Here is a 25,768-nt window from a genome sequence, read left to right as displayed (position 1 = left end):
TGAAACTATAGTAAAGAACAGAATTATCAGACACATAGATGAACACGATTTGTTGGGGAAGAGTCAACATGGCTTTTGTTAAGGGAAATCATGCCTCACCAATCTATTAGAACTCTTTCAGGGGGTCAACAAATAAGTGGACAGGGGTGATCCAGTAGATATAGAGTCCTCAGACTTTCAGAAAGCTTTTTACAAGGTTCCTCCTCAAAGGCTCTTAAGCAAAGTAAGCAGTCGTGGTATAAGAAGGAAGGTTCTCTCATAGATCTGTAACTGGTTAAAAGATAGGAAACAAAATGTCAGTTTTCAGAACGGAGAGAGGTAAATAGTAATGTCCTCTAGGGGTCTCTATTGGGGCCAGCGATGTTCAACATATCCATAAATTATGTATAAAAAGGGGTAAACAATGTGGTGGCCAAATCTGCACGATACAAAATTACTCAAGATAGTTAAGTCCAAAGCCGACTGAGAAGAGTTACAAAGGGATATCCCAAAACTAGGTGACTGTGGAACAAAATGGCTGATGAAATTCAAAGTTGATAAATGCAAACTAATGCACACTGGAAAACATAATCCCAACCATACATACAGAATGATGGGGTCTAAATTATTGTTACCATTCAAGAAAAAGATCTTGGAGTCATTGTGGATAGTTCTCTGAAAAGATCCACTCAATGTGCAGTCCAAAAAGCTAACAGAATGTTAGGAACCATTAGGAAAGGGATAGATAATAAAACATAAAATATAATGCATCTATATAAATTTATGGTACGCTCACATCTTGAATACTGCATGCAGATCAATTCGTCCCACTTCAAAAAAAGATATATTGGAACTGGAAAAGGTACTTCTTCCCACAACACAGTCAGCCTGTGGAACTCACTGCCAGGGGATGTTGTGAAGGCCAAAACTATTAAGGCTTCAAAACAGAACTAGATAAGTTCCTGGAGGATAGGTCCATCACTGGCTATTAGCCAGGATGCAATACCATGAAGTGTCCCTAGCCTCTGTTTGCCAGGAGCTGGGAGTGGATGATTGCCTGTTTTGTTCATTCGTTCTGAAGTACCAGCCACCATCAGAAGGCTACTGGGCTAGATGAATCATTGATCTGACCCAATATGGCCGTTCTTATGTAAATATTACTGATCTGAGACAAAATTATTTGAAAATATTTAAGTACATGAATATTAATATTTTATACAGTACTTGAATACTTAATATAAACAGATATTTAATGAAATAATGGCATTTTCAGCCAAAACAGAATCTGTCCAGCAGATCCCAGATATTCTAGACCTAAACAAAATAAACAAAATAAAAACGTCTGGCCCAGTTCTTCTCTCAGGTAGATGGATGCAACTACTATTAGGTAAATAAGGTGAGAATTTAGCCTGTTCGTTTTTATTATATTTAATACTGTTTGCTGTTTCTGTATAAAAAAATATACTGATACACAGATACTGCCACTGTTTTCTCTTTTTGTTAATTAAAAAAAAGAAAGAAATGATTGAAAACCATCATTCTGATCCAAATTCCACTGAAGTCAATGGTAACCTTCCCACTTGGCTTTGGATTAGGACCAGATCTTATATAAATATGTGATCCTGTCACTGTTACCCTTTTCTTAGCTCCCTCTCTCTCTCTGACGGAGTGTTGCACTCACATGTTGTGTCCAATCTTGAAATAGGCTGTAAATTATTTTGATTAGGGATTGTGTCTTACTCTTATGTGTTTGTATAGCACCCAGTAGAATGGGTCCTGATCCTGAGTGGCAACTCTCTAGGTGTCAATGCAAGGCAATTAATAAATAACTCTGCAATCGCTGCATCATCATTTTTTAAAGAATTGCCTGGAAGTGCTGAAGCTCTTTTCAGAAGTGCCAAATTCCAGGGGTAGAATTTCTGGGCTAGAGGCTAGATGTGTAACATATAGCGATGGCAAAGACATTTCTAAAATACTTTGCCTAGTGGCATTTCCCTATCCTCACGTGTACACTAAAGTTCAATTCAATGTGAGATTTATTAAATATATTAAATAAGTGTGTTAAACTGGCCACCCAAAATGCTTAAAATATTCTTTAAAAAATTTTCTGAGAAAAACAGCTCCCTTTGATTTAAAAATAAATAATTATAAAATAGTTAACAGATATGGGGTATCAGCAAGAGGAAGGGCATTCATGGAATTGTATGCATACCACTTATAACACAAAAGCAGCCACATCAGAAGAGCCACTGGCTGATAACGTGTTACTACAAAGACAAGTGCAATAGAAGTAATGGAGAGATTGTCACTCTATGTGATTCCAAAGAAATACTGATAGCCTTAAGGAAATCTAGCCAAAACACTGTATGTAAAACATGCTGCAGAATGTTGAAGAATTTAGTAAATATCTCAACTCACAAGGAAAGGAAGAGGGAGAAAGAAAATTTGGAACTGAAAAGAAGAAGAAAATGAAAATGGACTCAAAAGGGACAAAAGAGATATTGTATTCCAATGTACTTGAATTATCAAATCATGTTTAATGACTGGGATTTCTCAGGAAAAAAATCAGAGTAAGAGAGAGTATACCTCGAAACATGGGCAACCTGTTTCTTTTGCAAATATTATTTTTCTCTCAGAATTATGTGAGAGAAGTCAGATAACAGTTTTATAAACATGGGAATAAAGAGTGCCAGCATCTTGTATCATTTTTTCTGACAACAGTTAAGCACATGAGTAAAGTGTGGCAGGTGGCCACTGTGTATTCCTGGGGGCAGAGTCTCAAAATACACATCTTGCTTGAGGGAAACATCCAGCCCTCCGCTATTATATTAGCAGAAAGTATCCAAGCAAAATCTGAGAGATTAATAGACCATCACATGCTGGAGTAAACGTGGCTCAGAAATATAAGCAGCATTTGTTGTATGCTTGTCCCATGTATTCACAAAGAGCATAATTTGAAATACAGTCTAAAATACACCAAAACAAACTATTCTTTCTAAAGGCATGGGCAATACCTACTTAACCACTTTAAAATCAAAACCATGCTTTTTAGTCCATTGTTAGCTGTATATTACATTACTGCATGTAAAACCACTTCTACAACATGCCAAGATAAATCCAGAATGAAGAGGAAAATATATATTTCATGCATCAAACGAGTAAATGAATCATAATGCAAAATATACAAAACATGTTATAGTCACATTGTACATTTCACCCATAAAATACAATAGCAGCTATAATATAAAAGGTGTATTCATATATCTAAAGATTTAGAACAGCAATAAAACTAATAAAACAGTATATTTTTCTAGGAAATCATGAAGCAATCTAGCTGAACTTAATCTTTCTGAAATTTCTACCTTTCTAAACCATGTAAAGTTATGCAAAGGCGTATACAGTGTGATGATGCAAGCTCATAAAAAAAGTGCCTGAAATCCCAAATACTGTCTAGGTATAAGCTTTTGAATGTAAAGCTTAGATATGGTCACTCTGAAGTGTCCATCTTTACCCACCATAAATGTAATTTAGTTAATTTGTTACAGCTACAAATGTAATAACTAATCTCTCTGTTCCTCACAGTACCCATTTCTCCCATAAATACAAAACTGTCAGCTAATTAGACAGAAATCGAGATTTGCAGTACAGTGGCAGTCACATCTATGATGTTTTACAATGTCACTTTGCTCTGAAAGAGTTAACTTCCTAGCTCCTATTCTCTGCAGTGCTGCATAAACACTGCACATTATTCTTACTGAGCATGCTTCATCTTCCCTGTCTCCACAGTCTTGAGCTGTCAATCAACTGTCAGTCCCTACCACATCAGCACAGTGTGCATCACCAGGCTGTCAGTGCAGCAGCTGATGAGACTCTGCTAAAAGCTGTCAATCAAACCTGTTTCTCTTATCTGTTCTGGAAATATTTTGTCTCAGAGAAACAAAGAACCTGGGCAACAATGGATCAGAGTCTAGTATTTACTCTTTTACAAGGATACAAGGCTCTTAACAGGAATCGAACATGTTTTATCCACAACCAGGAAAAAAATCTGTTTTATTAGGATAAGTTTCAAATTTTTGTTTCTTGCACAAACCCTATTGAGTTATTGACCCAATAAAACAGAGCATAATAAATTAACTCAAATTCCAATTTGGTTACATTGTAAAATGTATTTAATAGGTTTCCTTGCAAAATTACTTTGTTCAGTGAAATTTAGCAAACACTGTGCAGTGCTTTCAGTTCAAAATAAAGTAACATCTCTTTGACTGGTATAGGGGAACTAAGGCCCTGGAATGTGAGGTCTTATGGGGTCTATCTCCAGCTTAAAGGACAGTCTACAGAATATGCTTAGAAGTCCTACACACCTTTATTACATAACAATCTACATTTATTTTGTATAGCATTTGTCCTGAAACAGAACTGCAAGATGTTACACACAGGTCAACAACATACTGATAGAGTTCATAATACATAATAGCAGAGGGAGAGGGAAGTTAAGGGGTATACACAAGGGACAAATGAGAGTTAAAAGATGATGGTAATCTCCCTGGAATTCTGTACTGGAAAGCAGGAACTGCACAGGGTAAGGCTCTTGAACCTACAGTAATAAGAATATGAGGAGGAACAGAAGAGACCCAGTCTGGCAGGTTACAGGTTGTGTTACAAGTTGTTACAGGTTGAGCTAGGCCTTTAAGAGGAGTTCAACTCCCAACTCTGACTCACATCTGGTTTTCCTCACAGATCAAGAGAATTCTGGAACTTGGGATCCAGGCCATGAGAGTTGTAGGCCTGAAGAGAGAAAGTGTTATATTGGCAAGCAACTTTTCCTGAATCATGATTTTTGAACATTTGGGAATGGCAGTACTATGAGAGAGAGATCAAGAAAGCTGGTGGGGCCCTCCAGTGAGGAGGAGATCAGGGTGTAGGTAGGACCTGTGGTGAACAGCCTGGAGGTGGAGTTGAAAGGAAGCCTTTGAAAAGCAAGGGAGGAAGGCCTAAAGGTCAGGCAGCAAGAAAGGGTAAAAAATAGTCTTAGGAGAGGTTTGGGGTCAAGGGAGGAGAAAAGTGAAATGGAATAGTTGAGATTGGAGCAGACTCCCTCTGCACTATTTAGAATCTTGAGACTGGAGCCTGTGGTAGAAGAGGGCACAGACTCTCCCTACACTTTATCTATGCCTCCTTGAGGTGATGACCTGATAATCCCCATGATTAAGGCGTGAAGGGACTATACTGAATGCCTGCAACCAAGGGGAGGTTGTCCCACAGATCTAGAGAATAGCTATAGCCTGGGGATGTTGAAGGGCTATTTGTCCACCCCAATGAATGGACAAAGGACTGGTTTTGTTGGAGTTTGCTCATCCCAGAGGGGGATGACTTTTTCGTTTTATCAGAAAGCTAAACTATTGTTCCAATAGAGAGAAACCAAGGCCCAGAAGAAAGAAACTGAGGAAGCAGCCCATGATCCAATGGCTGGAAGTTGAAACTAGGCAAATTCAGACTAGAAATAAGGTGTCAATTTTTGACAATGTAACGGTTAATGTAGTTAACCATTGAAGGAGGTTACCAACAGTCATGGTGGATTCTCCATCATTTACAAATTTTAAATCAAGATTGGATGTTTTTCTAAAAGATCTGCTCTAAGAATTATTTGGGGGAAGTTCTATCACCTGTGTTATACAGGAGGTCAGACTAGATGATTGCAATGGTCCCTTCTGGCTGTGAATCTATGAATATGAACCCATGAATCTATGCCAGAGAGGCAAGCAGTCCTCTCACAAACTGCAGCAAGTCTAAGGAGTGCCATTTTCAGCCGGGTCCCGGAGCAGAGGTAAGTGGTTGGCATCCTCTTTCAATTTCAGTTCTACAAATGAATCATTAAGGGATGCTTATCTGTTTTTTCTAGATTCCTCTATTGGTTCCCCTCATCATAGTATATGCATGCCTCCAAGAGTAAGAACAAACACAGTAATTACCCTCTTCTTTCCCTGACAGCAGGCTTAGGTTTTGGTCTTTGGGATTTTTAAAAAAAATGTTTATTACATATAGAAGACTGGGAGCGCTGGTTTAAGAGTATTGTCAAAGGAAAGCTCAGACAAAGGCATAGGTGCCACATTTATTTCTGAATGCTATGAGGTCACTAGACATTTTTTATGTCATCTGCCAGAAAATTCCATACTCATGGTCCAGCTGCTGTGACGGGTCTGTCCCCCATGATATGAGTCTCCTGATATTAGTCAACAGTTTCATTGCTCCCAGGGAATAAAGCTATTGTGGGAGGTCATGATCATGGTCAGAGAGAGAGAGTGTCTCTCAGGTAGCAAGGACTGATTCTACACAGGGCTTTGACAGTCAGGAAAGAGAACTTGAACAGAACTCTGTATTCTCTGGGGAGCCACTGCAGAGAGTGGTGAATTGCCTGATGACTTGTATTGCTGACAAAGTGGACTGATCTGTTCTGAACTAGCTGGAGCCTTTTCAGGACATGAGGCTTCATTCCTAGATATAGAGAACTGCAGTAGTCAATGAGCCTAGATCCTGTCCATCTCCTCCCATTCCTTCTCATATACCATCTGAGGTCATATCTTAGACAACTCACACTCCATCCACCCAGGAAGGCTGCTCTTGAACCTAGATCATATTTTGGGAACAGTCATTGGACTGTTTGACAGATTAGGAGACACTTAAAAGAGCTTTTACAGAAAGAATGAATATAAATAGGGCTAGTGCCAGAAAGGATCAATATTACTTCATGACAGAATTATGTAAATATTTGCTAATGAAAGCACAGAAATAAAAATGAAAAAACCCTATATTTAATCACCATGTTAAGGAGCATCGTAACAAAAGCTGCAACAACAATAGTTTGTTCAGAGGTCACCAATTTTTTTTTAAATCATGTATACTACGCAGGTTTGAAGTGTACTCACAGTAATTTGATCTTTCAATCACATTTATCAACAGCAATGTTGAGAATTACAGCTGCAGCCCGTACTGGACTACCCACAGATAGCACAACCATTATCAAGCGTTTGTGACAACAGGAATATTTTACCCTTTGACAAATTATTTCATATGTGGTACTGTTTTCCAGGAACACAACTCCCTTTGATCTAACTGGACATTAATTGCTTTTTTGCTGATGTATCTGTGTCTTCTGGACTGATAACACGACTAGCAAATCTGATATCTGACAAGTTGACTCAACCTAATCAGGACAGATCAGCTGTTACCAAAGTTGCTATAGGCTGTAATTTTGAGGACCTTTACAGAGTTATCACTTGCTCTGAAAGGCAAGAAACTGTAATTCTGTCAACAGTAATCCCAAAATGTGCGTTCAAAGTGGCTGGTATATTTTTTCTTCAGGAAAAGGTAACACTTGTCAAATAAATACCTGAGATAATTGATAAAATGAATCAGAAGTATGTGAGTGATACACTGACAATCAGTCAATCGCAAGAAAAATAAAAACCTTGCAAGATTCAGAACATTAAGCACAGAACACAAGCTGTCACAGAGAAGCAGGGGTCAGTCAGAATGGATTGAAACAATTTGCAATGCAGTTTTTCAATGTTTATTTATCTCTGTATTGCTTGTGCTAGAGCAGAGTGAATAATTCACCGCACACAATTTGTTCGATTAATTTTAGCCCTTTCCCCTGATTGTGGAATGTAGGCAAATGGAACAGTGTTGTTAGATGTATTCGTTACTCGAATTTATTCAACCTTAAATTCTGTGTATTGATTGACTGTTTTTTACATTTGAGCATTGTTGCTTAGTTGTTATTGGTCAGTTAACATCCAAGAACAGATCTTCAGCTGGTATAAATCAGAATGGCTCTATGAAGTTGATGGAGTGGTGCCAATTTACACCAGCCAAGGATCTGTTTCTTGGTATTTTTTCTGAGCCCTGAGTGCATGTGGAAGCTCTTCCAGCACGAATCCTGAAATTTTCTGCAAAATTCCCTTTCTGTGAATATTTTTCCCAACAAAACGCCATCATTTGAATGTTAGTGGAAAGTGAACATATGAAGAGTACACACACAGACCAAGCAAATTCATTTTAAAATTCTGATGAAAATTAGCAGAATGTTCCGCATTATTTGCCCAGGTCAGCTTGGAACGAATGTATTTGTTTTCCAAGTATAAAAGTGCAGAGGAATTTCAAAATTTAAAATTTCTTTCTGAGAGAAAGCCAACCAGTGCATTTTGTAAATGGAAGTTGATGGTAGCGGCATGTGTTTTAGCAAGTATACCACCATTGCCAGCTCTTAAGTCTGCATTGCTTTTATAGAACAAATGCATAGAAACTAATGCATAAAATCATAACAATAAATTTGTCTCTTACTGTATCGTTTTGGTCCATCTTCCAAACAAAATGAAAGGGTTAAGGTTGCATCATCTTCAAAAAACTCAGTTGCAAAGGCATCCCACCAGAGGTTGTCACTATCCTAGGAAGAGAAAGATCATTCATTTAACACAAGGCAAAAAGAAAATCAAAGGATCCCATTTTTGGTCTGGATCTTTTCACGTGGAAGGGTTGATGTCCAGGTGGTCACATTTCAAATTAATTTACTCACCTAGGGATTTGTTTCTAATTTAAGGAAACAGCTAATATATTATTAATAAAATATTATTTATTTCTTGTAGTGCAAAAGATCTTCCATTAAGATAGTCACTGTACAAACATGTAAAACAACACCGTGTCTTCCATACAAATGAATTATTACACACATTTTGTTAAATTTTAAAATGTTTTTATAAATCATTTGGTATTTAATATACTGTAATAATATTCTTTTCATGTGCTACCTGTAAGGTCTGACTGGTCCTGAGGGTGAGAAAAAACGGTACTTTATTCTGTAATCCTATGTAATGTGATCATTATTAGCATGTGCCTCCATGTAAGTTATTTTGAAACTAAATATAATAGCTGTTGGACTTAGATGCATTTATTATAACTATGACAGTACTGTAGGTTAATTAAATATCAACTAGTTATTTGAATACACTTGCTGAGATAATTCTTTACTTTTCGATATGACACAGGAGATGAAACCAGCATTTTAAAGTCTGCTTTCTGAGACATTCCCTGCTCTACATTATTAGAATACAACAATTATTAACAGAGTAAAATATACAGCATGTAACAAATAAAATATTAAGGCTGGGTTGATGATCTTGAATTGAACCAAAAATGTTCAAACTTAGGTGCTTAAATTTGGGCATCCAAATATATATTTAGGCACCTAAATAAGTACTCTGATTTTCAAAGATGCTCAGCACCCACAGTTCTTCATAGAGCCAATAGGCACCTGAAAATCAAGCACCTTATTTATGTTGCTATGTATAAACTTAGGTGCCTAACTTAGCAAACAGAGGATACTGCACCAAAGTTTTCAAACTAACAGAACAGAAAAAGCACAGGCAGCGCTAAAGGAAATTTGGTCACCCAAGCAACCACCAGAGGGTGCCAGGTTTGGGGAGTGCTGGGCTTGGGATGATGTTTTTATTGTTAGTGACAAAAGGGAAAATAACGTCTGAAGGAAAATGTTTCAGGTATTCCATATGTAGATTCATTTTTCACCAACCTCCTAGAATATTCTGGACTTTTGTAGAATCTCGCGGAACCTTCCTGACTTTCTGAGAACTACATATTCCTCGAACCTCCTCGAACATTGTCAGTCCTGCCCGTCTGGGTATATAAGGGGCAGGGCATCACCAGTCAGTCAGATTTACAGATCCTAGCATGCAAATCTATTGTTTTATATGACAGGGGTAAATCATGCATGCTAATCGTGCATCAAAGTCATGAAGTGGGCTACAAATGCAATAAAAAAGTAAGATATTCAAAAGTTTAACAAATGAGATCAAAAGAAAGTGATCTTGGAGTCATTGTGGATAACTTTCTGAAAATTTTAGGTCTGTGCACAGCCGTGGTCAAAAAGGCTAACAGAATGTTAGGAACTATTAGGAAATGGATAGAAAATAAGGCAGAAAATATCATAATGCCACTATATAAATCCACAGTGCACCCACACCTTGAATATTGTGTTCTGTTCTGGTTACCTCATCTCAGAAACGATAATGAAATTGGAAAAGATTCAGAGAAGGGCAACAAAGATGATCAAGGATATATATATATATATATATATATATATATATATATAGTGAAAGGGATCTAAATTAGTTGTTACCACTCAAGAAATAACTTGGAGATATCGTAGATAGTTCTCTGAAAGCTTCAGCTCAGTGCAAAGTTGCGGTCAAAAAGGCTAACAAAATGTGAGGAACTATTAGGAAAGGGATAGAAAATAAGACCAAAAATATCATAATGTCACTATGTAAATCCATGGTGCACCTACATCTTGAATACTGTATCTAGTTCTGGTCACTCCATCACAAAAAGGATATAGTGGAACTGGAAAAGGATCAGAGAAGGGCAACAAAGAGGATCAAGGGCAAAGAACAGTTTCTGTATACAGAAAACTAAAAAAATTAGGGCTGTTCATTTTAGAAAAGAGATGAAAATGGGGGGTTATGATAGAAGAATATAAAATCATGAATGGTCTGGAAAAAAGTGAACAAGGAAGTGTTATTTACCCTTTTCCACAATATAAAAACCAGGGGTCACCCTATTAAATTAATGGGGAGCTGGTTTCATTCAAACGAGAGGAAATACTTTTTCACGCAATGTACAATTATCCTGTGGAACTCATTGCTATAGAATGTTGTGATGGCCAAAAGTATAACTGGGTTCAAAAAAAAGAACTAGATAAGCACATAGAGGACAGATCCATCTATGGTTATTAGCCTAGAGGGTCAGAGATGCAACCCCATGTAGGGGGGAGACCCTAAATCTCTGACTGCCACAAGTTGGGAGGGGAAGACGGGGTGGATCACTCCAAAATTGCCTATTTCTATACACTCTCCCTGAAGCTCTGGTACTGGCCACTGTTGGAGACAGCTTACCGGCCTGACCCAATATGGCATTTGTTATGTTCAGTCTCCATTCACCTTGGCTTCTCTGCTGAAAACATCTATCAAGGATGCCAATTAACATTTCTTGTTTACAACATAACTGTATCCTAAACCCATCCACACATTGACACACACCAGCATGAATGATGCACATCATCTCAATGTGCTGTATACAAAAAGAGTGGGGAAAGAAAACTATTTGTGGTTTAACAAAAGAAAATGTAATTAGGCAACTCATTCCAAAAATGTGAAGTGCATATCTGTAACATGGATGGATATATCAAAGCACTGAGATTTAAATGACTTGCGAAAGCTCAGTGGCAAAGCTGGGAATAATAAATCAGGAGTCCCACATATTGTAACCACTATACAACAATCACTCCAGTTGTCTACCCAATGTGTGGCTTAATTCAACTTGGTGAGCTATAGGCACACCTCATATGTCCTCAGCAATATGTATCACAGACAGCAAGCACTTATCACCTTGATCTAAATAAATTAATAAATAAAACTTGGGATAAAATGCTAGTTTAAGTAAAAATATGTATACATCACAGTAATTATATATACCCAAACAGATAAATCACTACATGGTCTTTTTAGACACTCCTCCACCTACTTTTTTTTTTTTTTTTTTTTTTGAGAACTCTGTTATAGGCTTTGTTCTCAGTTGTGTTTCTGCAGCTCCTTTTTGTTGACGTTTAAAAGAAGTAATAAGATTACTTCACAATATTCCAGTTATGATAGTACAAGAAATTTCTTGGCTGGCTGACAGCCTTCGTTATTCACTGTTCCTCATCAATGCTTATTCCCGCTGTCAGCAATGTCACCAAGAGGAGGCAGTGTAATCAGTAACAGAGCTGCTTTGGAATGCTTGAGGAATAATTAAGTTACACTCTCAAAAAAGAAGAAACAAGATTTTAAAATAAATACTGACTCCACTTTTCAGAAGTCTATCAGTGAGAGATTCCTGAGTTTCTATGTAATTTTTATGGGTGTGAGGAGCTACGGTGAGATGGATGGACGGATGGATATTCAACAACAGCACAGCAAATGGACTTCCAACATCACCCCTCTGTATTCTGAGCACTGATGCTTTGCTCATGGCAATCTGGTGGGTTGATATCATAAGTGCATACAATAGTTTAGTGCCTAGTCAATAATTATGTGCTACCACTCACTGTCATTTGCCAAAGGGGATGCTACCCCACCCCTTCTGCTGAATTCTTTTGGACACGCTTCTACCTAAAAAGGTGATAGAGGGTTAAGCAATGTCATATACCACATTTGCAGTTCTGCAATGGAAAAGCTCCTGTTAGTTCTGTATGTATGTAATGAGAGAGGCGAAAAGGAAGCGTCACACAATTGTAATGCACACATAAAACAAAGCAAAGAGCACAAGAAAAAGAGCAGAGTGTCAGCCCAAACCACACATACTTTCATTCCCTCTCATTTCCATGAATTCCAAAGGCTAGTAAAGTGTAGAAACTAAATTATCATAGATTGTCTCTATGGATAAATAAAAACATCCAGCTTCTATTACAGTTTGAACATTGTCCAAGGTTTTTATCTCTTGTTTTTTGCATACTTAAAATCAGGAAGCAAAAAACAACAACCACCCAGTGGAATGTACACAGTTTGAATAAAGAATTAGATACACTTCCCTGATTAATCCTTTGGTCCACCCTCCTCACAAGTGGGCCCAACCAGCCTCATAGTCAAATGGTGAACAAAACCAAAAGAGGTGTCCCCAGCCAAATTGCAGAAAATGGATATAATTATTATGAAAAAAAAAATTGATAAAAATTCCCTCTTTCCCCACAAAAAAAGAAGGATGTTGAAGTCAAGGCTGCCCCCAGGCATCTTTAACTTATGCGCTGACAGGTTACGTGGGATTTTGCCAGAGTAATTATTTTCTATTCAACAATAATGAGAAATTACCATGGCAACCTCCCTTTCACATAGCACACTTACACACTCGAACACTGAAATAATGGACTAAACGTAAGAAAAAAAATTAATACTTTGAAAACTATTTTCATTAAAATAAACTTAAAGAATAGGTCAAAGGGGATGAAAGGACAAATGGAAATCAATAGTTAGGTCAGTGGAAGAGACAACAACTTCTCTAGAAGCCAAATGTTTCCCAGAGGCAAAACGTCTCTCAGTCATGACTGTCACTATTCCTTCTTACCAACTCCACCCCAATTGTTAATTGTATTTTGAATAATTTTGTATCATCTGCAAACTTTGTTACTTCATTGTTCATTTTCTTTTTCAGATAGTTAATGAACATGTTAACAGCACAAGTCCTAGTACAGATCCTATGGTGTCCTTGATATTTACCACTCTCCATTGTGAAAACTGTTCATTTATTCCTACTCTGTGTTTCCTATCTTTTTATCAGTTATTAATCCATAAGGATCTTCCTGTTATCCAATGACTATTTCGTTTCCTTAAGAGCCTTAGATATTAGAATGTTTATGTAAAGTTCTGAGAGAAATGTAAATGATTAATACATACAATTCACTTAAAGGGCAGAATTAAAATCATCTGGCTGTAGTACATTGTAAAGTTTTCTGTTTAAATAAAATCTATATGTGACTTGTATGTTAAGTAGATGACAAAGATCTAATCTACTATGACAGAGATTGTTAGTAACCTTTTTGTTCCCAAACCAAAGCTCTAATAAGCTATATTATACAAAAGAGTTTGTAAATATTTACCTATATTTGAACTTCGGAGTTTATGGAGTATTCCATTTTAAAGTTTGAAGTGGCTAAAATCCGGAGAACATTTTGTTTTACATTTCGAAAAGTGCTCATCTTTGCACATTTGAAAACTGTTTATCCCACACTTTAAAAAATATTTGTAAAGCCTCCTTAATCAGAATTATTTTCATAGCAATATCACCTTTCTATGAAAAGTCAGAGAGAAGTTTGTCAAAATATGGCTTATAGTGGGGTTCTCACCTCAACAACATCCATGGAACAGTAACCAGTGCCTCTATAAATACTGTACTATTTGTTTGGTGCCAACAATTTGGTTGGTGTTTTACAGCATGCAAAATAAGACTTAGTCGGTGCCCGAAAGAGCTTCCAATGCATTATTTTTACTTTTGCCCTGAGCAAAGATGTGTGTGAGAGCAGGAGACCATGATAAAATTTCCTGGATACTCTCCATTCCCTTCTTTCCCCATAATGCCCTTCTCTGCCCTGCTCAGAGACAGGCACACAAGGCAAAAATCAATGTAAAAAGAAAATCTCATATGCTTCTCTTTACTTCCATGAAGCAAGAGTTCACTCGTATGATAATGTGGGCTCTTTTCTTCCCCTTAGGACTTTTAGGTAAAGCACACACAAATTTAATCCTACTACCATTTCTCCAAGGCTTCTGCACCTATTAAATGACCTCCTTTATCTGAAATAATGTAGCAATCAAAGGTATATCTGACAGTGAGACACAACCTCTTCTTCCATTCAGAACAATGGTCCGAACAGTATCTGGTAACTTTGTCAGACTAGCCTTTACATCATACGCCTTTCTCAGAGGCAGCCAAATGGAAGAATATAAAATATGATCTGGTACAAGATGATTCTGCATCAAAGTCAACAGTTGATGCATGATGAAACTTGGCAGGGAGAAGAAAATTTGATCATTCCTGCATTCTCTCTTCTTCCCTGGATGTGGTTTGTTAGGTGTGGTACACCAGTTTTCATTTTTTAAACTGACCCTTACCACTCCTGTTGCTACTTTTGTTTTTCAGCCCCCTTTTTTTTTTTTTTTTTTTTTTTGGGTCTTATAGACAGGATCTGTTTCAGGTGAAGTTAAAAACTCCTGCAATATTATCCATACATTATATCTTATAGGAGCCTTACAGTAGCCAGTGCCCAACAGTAAGAATACAAAGCTTTATTAGAGCCATTTATTATTTCACACATACTGATAGTTTTACTTTAATGGTATTGCTTACTTTATTTCCCTTATTAGTGTGGCTGAATGCCAACTCTGGAACAAAGTGAACTAAAACTGGCAGAAAGATCTGAACACTTGGCATTTGTCATAAGTAGTTTTCTATTCAATTATATTCTCCAATTTCTTGCCAACAATCTATTTGGTACCCAAAGCATATCAGTTTCTTCAGCTGACTTAATAATTAATTAAATCACTATTTACATTCCAATTTGGAACTCATCTTAGTTTTTGGAGTAAAGACAGTCCCAGGTTTCATCTGTATTGTAACTACAGTATATGATTGCATCACCAACACACATGGAGATACAATTTCAAAGAGAAAATGCCCTCTAACTCACATGTAAAGACAAAGGGCCCAATTCTCTCTACTCATGATGTGAATCAGAAGTAACTCCACTGAAATATATGGAATTACACCAGTGACTGAGACCCCACTCTCACAAATCATTTCTTCATGGGCATGAAGCACCAAGAGTCATAGATTTATTGTTCCTATTGCATCATGCCACACTGGTACACCGCTATATAATACAATGCAATAGTGGCTCATTTCTAAAATGGACACTCTGTGAAATCAGGTATTTATTCTTGGATCCAGGAAAAAATTGGCAGACTGAAAAAAACCACTTTAGGGAAGATCTGTAAGAGGCACAGATTGATTAATGTCAATTTCACGGTTTGCCCCACTTACCTGTGTGTAACTGAAGGCTTGTATACATGGGGGAAATTTAGAGATACCAACATAGCTATTCTTTATTCCAGAATACAGTGTCTACATGGGGGAGCTATAGTGGCATAGCACTAACAGTATAATTATGCCGCTATAGCTATCCTGGTCAATCTCTCCCATGTAGACAAATTCTGAGTTATATTTCAAGTAGGACATCCTCTTAAACACAGGAGTCCTTACAATGAAGGGGGGAAAACCCATGTACCCAATTAGGTTTGCTAACTGTAGTATTAAGGAAAACCAGAAGGAGACAAGCTATCTGATTCAGTATAACAGAACTGTAAGAAAAATATCTCTTGTCCAAAACCTATTAGTTGCCATTGTTTAAATATCAATGCAGCTTGTAGACAAAAGAGAAATTAATCCTTAAGTATCCACTCTCAGTGTGACCCATTAGCCACCTATGGCAATTATACCTGGATTGCAATGTTAAATACCATGCTGTAGTTCTTGCAAAGAAAAAACCCTGACAATTTATGAGGCATGTCATTTTATCTGTGGATTTAATCCAAATGCACCATTTATATTCCTGGGTGCAATCTTGCAACTATGAAAAAGAAGGAGTAGGGGAAGAACAGGAAGGAAAAGGGCAGAGGAAGTTGGGATCAAGAAGAAATCTCCTATCGCCAGATGGTATTCTATAGCAAAATTATCTAGAATTATTATGGAGTGTTTTTTGTCCTTTTGAAGTAGCTGCTATTGGTCATCTTCGGGGATAGCTCAATCATTAGCCTCCATAGTAATTTCTGGATTCCTGGGGAGTGGATAGACAGACTGATCAGTAAAGAGCTAAAATTATTATCATTTTGAAGCTGTTAATAGAGATGGACAATTCCACCTTTAATATAGCATCCATTTGGCCTGGCCACACACTACTCGGAGTACATATAGAACTTGATCAATCCATATTTTTCAGAGTTGTTTGAAACTTTAAGGATATAGTCCTCCTTATAACAGACTTAAGGAGGCCTCTGCCTGCCTGACAGCAGTATAGAATTTCTTTAATAGTACTCTTCACCCATGACTATTGTAGATAAATCATAGACTTGAGTTTTGTGCTTAGCCCAAATCAATTGTGGTTATATTCCTGTGCTCAGCACTAGAATATGCAATAACCTTAGCCTTTGAGAACAGTTTATAGAAATGGCATATATTATTAAGAGTGTGTATGTTATCTCGTGTATTATCCTAAGTGGTATGGAGTTCTCTTATTTCATTCTGATATTTATTTATTTATTTTTCTTTGTTTGTTTATTTGTTTGTTGCCTTGTTTACTTGCAACTACTGAATAGACAGTACCTACGCTCACCATCAATGAATATAAGGTACTTAATATCTGCCACAGTGGAGCAATAAAAAACTTTTGCCCATCAACTTCAGTAAACAGAAACTTCCTGGTCTGTCAATTTCAATGAACAGAGTGAAACAATGTTCTCAAATTCAGTGATCACAAAAAACACTCATCTATAGCATTAAAGCTGGGTTTACAAAAACTACCTTATAGTAGTACTACTGATAATGTTTAAATACTGCTGTGATGAGTGCTGGAGAAACAGCAAAGGCAATCTTTGTGACACGCACTGGATTCTCACCAGCAACATTTATTTATTGATATCATCCCAACAGAGCAACAGGCACTTTGCAGACATGTATGAAGATAAGGTCCCTAGCCCAGAGACCTTACCATGTACACAGCATGTTTGTTAGAAAACAGCTGCGTTTGAAAAGGAAGAGACAGCTTTTTCATTTGAGGCCAAGAGTTTAGTAGAATTTAAAACAGGATTAGACTTTATGTAGACAACGAGAATATGCACATCTACATTAAACTGGATAAAAATTATAAGGAATATAAACCCACTCTTTTCAGAGCATGAGCAAAGCACTAACTTTAGAGTTAGGAAAAAACTGTCCATATGTGCAGGTTATTCTATAATTGCCACTACAGGATTTCTTACGTCTTCCTCTAAAGCAACTGTGTTAGCCAAAGTGAGAAATAGGATACTGGACTGGACAAACCACTGGTTTGATCCTGTATGGCAAATCCTAGGTTCCAACTTATGGATCATTATATAATTAGCAAATTACCATGATGGTAGCGAGCTGAGAAATTCAATAATGAAGAGTTGATATGATTTTAGACTAAATTAAAGGGATTAAAAGGCTTTCAGGTGAGGAAATATAGCAACACGGTATTTGAGTGCCAATCTAAAAGGGCTTGGAACAAACTTTCATAAGACTCTGATCCACTAAAGCACTTAAGCACATGCTTAAGGTTAAACACAGGATTAAGTGCTTTGCTGGACTGGGACCCAAGTGTGTATCTACAGCCTATAAACAGGAAAATAATGATCAAACCAATGAATTATTATTATTTTACTTCTCATTTATTGCTGAAATCCATCCCATCAATTACAGCAAAATACACATCAAAATCCTAGGCACCTCTTTCTTCCAAAAGGGACCTTACCTCTTAGAAATATGGAAGTTGGAGATGGGAAAGACCTATTATCATCTATTCTATCCCATCCCCCTTACAGGATAGGATTGTTCTCTGTAGCCTTATGTTACAGAAGCTTGATCTGCAAAAAGGCAGGCAGAGAAAGAGACAGCATTTGTGAGATTCTATTATAGCAGTAAACTGCAGTGAGGAAGGTGTTCAAACATTATTTCTTTTTCTTACTGCCTGTTCACAAACATGTATTCACTTTTAAATTATATATAGTTGCCTAATAATATAATTGTAGCTCTGTTTGCTTGGTATCACCAAAACAATTTATAAGAACATTATATAATTCCAGGAAGAGCAGGCAGGCATATATTAAGGTGGCTGTACAGCAGCTTCATTGTTACGGTTGTGCTGAGAGTTGCACTTAAAGCAGGAATGAAATCTTTTTGTTATGGATATAGATAGTGTATCTTCCCCAAATAAACAGCACATGCTCTTTAAGCACAGAATGATTTTTCTGAGAATTTACAAGTTTGTAAGTGACAGATAATCATTTTGAAATGGCCCTTTTAAAAATATTTTGGTCAGTTACATCCTTTTTACAACCCTCTCTGGTAGGCAAATTCCGTTTGACTTTTAAAAACTGACTCACTTCCTGACTGTAGCAAAATTTAAAATACAGGCTGAATTTTATGTGTCTTAATGTGTACATTTTTTAGTTAACACTAGTAATTGTAGCCATTTCGATCTACATTGCAATGTTGTTTCATCAACAAACATTAGCATTGCTGAACATATATTTCAGAATCTAAGCTTTCATTAAAAAAAATATGGCCAAGACTTTTAAGAAATAGTTCCTAAAGACAAGCTAATAAATCTATATTTAGGAATCTGACTAAGTGACCTGATTTTCAAAAGTGCTGGGAACCTCTCAGCAGGGCCCAAGCATAATTTTTTCGGGCCCAGTACAAACTTGTACCATGGGCCCTCTCCCATACGCATACCACAATCCCTCATCCCATACATACAATCTCATAAACCATGAAATTTTTTTCCCCATGGTAATGGGGATTGCAGCCTGGTCCAGACCCCGGTGAAGTGTAACTCCCCCCCCCCCCCCCCCCCCCCGGGGCCCATTTGAGTCAATATATGGGCCATCAAGTTAGTGGATGCTTCTGGGTTCCCAGCACTTGTGAAAATAATATGTCTGTGTTGTTATAAGAGGAGTTTTGCAGTTGATAGGTATAATTTTGCAGTTATAAAATGTTATAAGCATTAAAATTTAGACATTTAGGCAGAGATCTTAAACTCTGTTTAAGGGACCTGGACACATAATTTCCATTAAATTTAATGGGAATTGGGTGTCCAAAGGCCCTACTTGGCTCTGAAAATCTCAGCCCTGAAATGGATGTTCTTACATTTTACAAGATGAAAACTGACAGTGGGGTAGTAGGACTTAAAATGGAGAAGTGAGACTGGCTGAGGGTTTTGGGAGCACAGCAAGCCAAGAACAGGGCAAGAATAACGGGAGTTGGTGAAACAATCATATCTGCTCTTCTCAATTTTTAGTTTATCTTAAATTTAAATTTTTATTTAAAAAAATAGTGAGATTTATGCATAGTAAGAAATGTTTTATTTCAAAATTCTGTCTGCACTAAGCAAAGTGAGTACAGCTTTCTTTTTAACTGGATATCTTATCTTGCCATTCTCATTGAAAGTAAAAAAGGCATCCGTAGTAATAAAGAGAAAGCCGTTTGGAGAACAATTCCTTCGCAGAAGCCAGCTATTACATATTGTAACAAATTAAAAACTCTGAAAAAGTCTATGCAACTCTTCAGAGAAATGTTATTTAATAAAGCAAACACCAATATTGAATGTGACAGAATTCCCTTTGCTATAGAATCCCATCTAAGTGAGCTTGGCTGCCACAGAAGCAATTAGAGAAATCTGTGATTCAATGATTATGCTAAAACCCTAGACAAACAAAGCTCTCACCTACCAAGTGGCCACTTATCAGTATCACTCCCACCCGAAGGTACAAAACTCCTTGTAAGATTTCATTTGTTGTCATGCAACATGAGCAGTTATTTACTAAAAATGTCTAGTTACTTATTTGTTGTCATGCAACATGAGTAGCTATTTACTAAAAATGTCTAGTTACTAATTGTCCTACCGCAAGAACATGCAGCAGCACCCGGTAAGGTCATGGTTGCTGCTGAAACTTAATATGATCCAACTGAAGGATCACAAGAGGCGAGAGTTCAGTCTCTCTTTTAAAAAAATAATTCTGCATATTATATCTGATAATCCAATGGGGACTCACCTATGGGCCCGTAAACATCTAATGAAATTTTAAATATCACTGCAGCAGCCTCCTATGAACTGCAAACTTACTGCTTTGCCTGTGAGCATCTGTTAGATCAACAATAAAGCCCAATCATTTCAGATTTCTTTACTTTCGATGCATTGTATTTGGCCACCCCAATTTTTGAATGCTTTTTAAATTCCTTTACATGCACTTAAAGGCTATTAAGCGCTCAGAGACACCACCACAATAAACTATTATGAAATGTTACCATATTTCTATGCACCATGTCCATTAGTCATTTTTTTGTTTGAATGTACTTGGACCTTCCTCTACAACATCACGTCTAAATCTTGCAGATTCTTTTTGTGCAACCTCTCTAAAATATGACTTTTCCTATCCATTCACACAGCTAAAACTCTCATCCAGGCTCTTACCATCTTGCATCTCGACTGCTGCAACATTTTTCTCTCTGGCCTTGACAAATGTAATCTTGTCCTGCTCATATCCACTCAGACTGCTGCTGCAAAGATCATTTTCCTAGCCTATTGCTTTAACCATGTCACTCCTCTCTTTGCATTCTTTCACTGGCTCTCCCATCTCTATCATAGCAAACAAACTACTTTCTTCACTTGCAAGGTGCTTCACAACCTATCCTCACCCTATCTATCATCTCTTATTTACTATTGAGATGTTGACTCCTAGCTCCAATTAGCCTAAATAACACTAGCATCCACTGTCCACTTGTTGCATTTTTAGACAAGACCTTTGTGCTTTCTTCTACGCTGCCCCTCAAAATTGGGAGCAGCTAACCATAAACGTCCACAAAATTAACTCATTATCCACCTTCAAAACCCTCCTTAAAACTCTCTTTTACAATGAAGCCTACAAAAAGCTTGACAACAGTTAGGCTGCTGGTGAGCTGAGACCACTGCCTATCATGATGACCAAAACTGTCTCGTTGTTTCCTTGTAATCCCCCATGGGGTCTGTCTGTATCCATCTGTTGTCTCCTGTCCATATGATAAGTCACTGCACAGCAAGCTGGGGTGTAAATCTACAGCCCCCTAGGCTCCTGTGCACTAACAGCCCATGTGGATCCTGCTGCTGCATACTAAAAGTTTGGTAGTCCAGGCTGTAGATTCAGATGATCCTAGCTTGCCACACACTAGTGCTTTATGCACTTAGATTGCAAGCTCCCTGGGGCTAGGAATGTCTTTTTGTTCTGTGTTTGTACAGCGGCTGGCATAATGGAGTCCGGGTCCATGACTACGGCACCTAGGCATTATGGTAATAAAAAAAATTAAAGAAGGATTATTATTATTCTAATGAGAGGATCCAAATGATTTAGTGGCAGTACTGTGGATTGCTATTCTGCAAAGAATGTATGGGTGTGACCCTCAAGACAAAATGATTGTAAAACCTCAAAAGGTTTGGAAGTTCAGTTTGGTTCAGAAGCGCCTCCAAAATTTGGATGATGTTTCTTCAAAGCTTTTGGGATTCATTTTCCACAAAACCATTTCCTCCCCAACAAACTCTTCACTTGACCCCCGACCCTGATCCCCAGTGAAATTAGTCTCCTAAAGGATCCACTCCCTGAAATGGATCAAATAATTCTTGCTCTCCACGGCCTTTTTTCCCCCTACATCCTCTCTCTTTTCTCAGCATTGTCTCTGATCTCCAAAAGCCTTCACACACACACACGCACAACCCTCTACCTTTTGTAGATATTCCCAGCTGGTCTGGCAGTGTCTGCTGGGCTCAGGTTAGCAGCTATCTTAAAATCATGTATTAGGGTCTCCCTGGCCCGATGCAATCCGGAATGAATGTGAGCCTGTGAACTATTATAACCTCTGCCACATGGGACACCTGAAAACAGTAAGAAGTCCACTGACTGCCAGATCTCCTCAGACTACACCATACATTTAGTGGGATATAAGCAAAGGTGTCTATTGACGGCTGATCACACGGTGTATTAGGTAGGCAGGTACTAATCCAAACTTTAAAAAATGTCTATTTTAGTATTCTATTTCAGTAAGGCTCAGTGTGTGGATGGATTAAAATTCAGGCTCACTGATGCTCCTTCTGAAGTGATTACCCCTCTACAAAAATTCTCCAGGAGCACATTTGGGCCCCCATCCCTCAAACTCTATGTATCCACAAAACAAGTACAGAACCATGGCAAATTTCCCCATATTGCCCTGACAAAGTGCCGGCACCTTGACCTGGAGGGACCACCAGAAGGATTAAGCTACCAGTATTGTCTTTGTGCTCATTCATCCATTTGCCTTTGGCAAGTCTCCAAGGATACATAATGATTAGTACCAACCGAGAAGGTAATGTGCGACTGTCCACTGAGAAATACATAGAACCACAAAAAGACACTAACATTCGAAGAAAGATACATTAACACCCTTGCCCCAGATGTACAATTCTATGCACTGTCATTTCAACCCCCAAAGCTGATCCCATCTGAGAGATGAAGAAGAAAAATTAAAAGAGAATTGTTCTCTAAGTTACACAGGACCCAAATCACAATCAAGAATGTCATCTAGAAAGATTTAAACCTATTGGACCATCTGAGGTAGGACAACTACAGCATCTTGCAAAAATTACAGGAAACATGATATTCCATAATGTTCCTATGATAATAAACAAGCATATTAAATGTCTCAAGAAATGTAAGGTGACAAGGTGGCACTGTATGAAGTAAATATCTCTCTAAGAATCAAAGCTTCTCTATCACTCATAGTGAATGCCCAACTGCCACCTCTGCTTCTAAGACTGAATTAACTATTTTTGCAAATGCAGGGAGGTCAAAACTTGCGGCCACAACCTGTCAGACTTTGTGAGAGCAAAACTAAGGGGATAACTTACCCCAAAGTGATATAAGCTAAAGAGACAAACAGAGATCATAGAATCATAAAAGATTGGGTTAGAAAGGGACCTCAGGAGGTCATCTAGTCCAACCCCCTGCTCAAAGTAGGACCAACACCAACTAAATCATCCCAGCCAGTGCTTTGTCAAGCCGCACCTTAAAAACCTCTAAGGATGGACAGTCTGCCATGATCGGAAAGATCAGACATTCATTTTGACAAGTGCTACCACAAAAATATCTACTTCCAAGAGCCTCTGAGAAGCTTATTATAAACAAGGTTTACAATATAAGAAACATATCTTTCCAGTGAGGGCTCTGTTTTAAAGAGTTTGGGACTCAGTTCTGATCTAAAATCTACCTCACAGGTCAGAGGTTCCGATATAATTTTCTGTTCCTGGTGTTGTTGTACTGAAGGAGATAGGTTGCCACTTCTAGCTTTACGTTTGTAATGCTTGGTCTTCTAGAATCACAGGCTCAGTTCAGGTTCAAAGCAACTTGACCCTTTATTTGTATATGGTAAAGTGTTCCCTGTGTAATTTAGTTTCCCATGTGGTATTTCAGAAATTAATTTGAAAGCGAAGGTCCTGTCTTTCTCAGATGGACATTAAAGATCCCATGGTACTTTAGTAAGCACTGATGTTCTCGAGTTTCAGAGAAAAACCTGAAAGATGTGACCCAAGTGCATGCTAAAAAATCAGCACATAATTAAAAGGAATAAAAAATTATTTTAAAAAAAATCATGATTTTTCAGAGCCTGACTCCTGATTCTTGAATGCTTGGAGATGGTAATATTGAATAATTCATTTCCAAGCCCATTGATAGAGTATTTGTGAAATACTGGAAGCTTCCTCACTGATGAAACATTAAATAGAGTGCAAATCTTTCATTTAGAGCAGATGAGGTCATGGTTATCTTTGATATCCTTTTTCATTCAAGCCGATTTTGATTTAAGTGTTGGTATTGACAGATAGCGATCTAAATTAATTAAAGGAGATGCAAGTTCCACTCTTCCTCTGTGTACATGATTTAAAAAAATTAACAAAGAGTTAATGTCCAAACAGGTCACTTTGGGGACACAACTATTTAGAACTGCAAGCTAGATAGCACCAGCATGTGTAGACACAGCCAACCTGTTTATAAAAGAACTGGAAGACAGATGGTGTTTAACATGCCATCTCCATTGCTAGCAGAGCTGCACCTCCTACTCAATAAGGGAGCAAATATTTAGGAAATCTTACATCCTTTTTTCAATCCCATCTATTTATGACTTATCCCCTACACTTATTAACATTATGTTGCCTTATATTCAAGGATCTGAGTAGTGGCTTTAGCTGTTTATATCTGTATAGGAAAACAGTGGTGCCTGCAGCCGTACACATCTTATGCCTGGTGCATATCAAGGTGCTCTCCTCAAGTTCAGGTTGGTAGTATCCCTGGCAGAAAGAGGCCGCAACACAGAGAGGGGCCTAGCCGACTCCAAGCAGCTGCAGCTTCCCCTGCAAGGTGAAGGGGCCCTCTATGACTTCACAGAAGGTAAGAAACCCTCCCACCCTCCCTCCCCAAGCCTAGTCAACACCAGGCGGCAACCCAACTGGGCTGCCAGGGAAGTGCTCCTGCTCTGTTCCCAGCCACCTGCTGCTCCCAGCCCTCAGCACAGGTAATATTGCGGCTGCAGCTCACATTCCGAGCATCTTGGGTCTGCTCCTGCCTGCCACCCATGTCTTCCTGCTTGTGTGTGGGCATTGGCACCATTCCCTGGTCCGAGGCAGGTGCACAGCTGCACTGCAAGTGTTGCCAGGGCTTCAGCCATGAACGCAGTGATGCACTCAGCACCATGTCCACGCCCAGCCAATATCCACTAGTCCACCCATGGCATCTGAATGCCCAACTGCCTGGGCAGCCGTTGGCTCCTGCCCTGGCCACCACCACAGCTGCCTTGGATTCTCACTGTAGCTTCTACTTCAACTACACCATGTCTCGGCTCTGGCGGTGCTGCCACCATGTGGGCAACGTGCCCGACAACAATATCTATTCAATTCTATTCAATATCTTTATCAATATCTATTCAATATCTATTCAATATCTTTATCAATGATTTAGATAATGGCATAGAGTGTATGCTTATAAAGTTTGCAGACGATACCAAGCTGGGAGAGCTTGCACATGCTTTGGAAGATAGGATTAAAATTCAAAATGAGCAGGACAAACTGGAGAAATGGTCTGAAGTAAACAGGATGAAATTCAATAAGGACAAATGCAAAGCACTCCACTTAGGAAGGAACAATCAGTTGCACACATACAAAATGAGAAATGACTGCCTAGGAAGGAGCACTGCGGAAGGGGATCTGGGGGTTATAGTGGATCACAAGCTAAATATGGCTCAACAGTGTAACACTGTTGCAAAAACAGCAAACATTCTGGGATGTATTAGCAGGAGTGTTGTAAGCAAAACACAAGAAGTAATACTTCTGCTGTACTCTGTG

The 25,768-nt window shown here is 38.1% G+C and overlaps 1 protein-coding gene across 7 annotated transcripts in view; it reads right to left on the bottom strand.

Annotated features, from left to right (window-relative positions):
* The window catches only part of LDB2 (LIM domain binding 2), a 434,337-nt gene that overhangs the window by 147,021 nt on the left and 261,548 nt on the right, over positions 1–25,768 (bottom strand). For all 7 annotated transcript variants that reach the window (XM_067530323.1, XM_067530319.1, XM_067530321.1 and 4 more), the window contains one exon: positions 8,320–8,422. In XM_067530323.1, coding sequence (XP_067386424.1) covers positions 8,320–8,422 — 103 coding nt within the window. The remainder of the gene's footprint in view (positions 1–8,319; positions 8,423–25,768) is intronic.

The sequence above is a fragment of the Emydura macquarii genome, unplaced genomic scaffold (assembly GCF_026122565.2).
Source record: "Emydura macquarii macquarii isolate MOO-44397 ecotype Brisbane River unplaced genomic scaffold, CSIRO-AGI_Emac_v2 contig_3062, whole genome shotgun sequence".
In the NCBI taxonomy this organism is placed as follows: Eukaryota; Metazoa; Chordata; order Testudines; family Chelidae; genus Emydura; species Emydura macquarii.
Note: the sequence above shows the minus strand (reverse complement) of the source record. Positions and strands in the feature narration are given on the sequence as shown.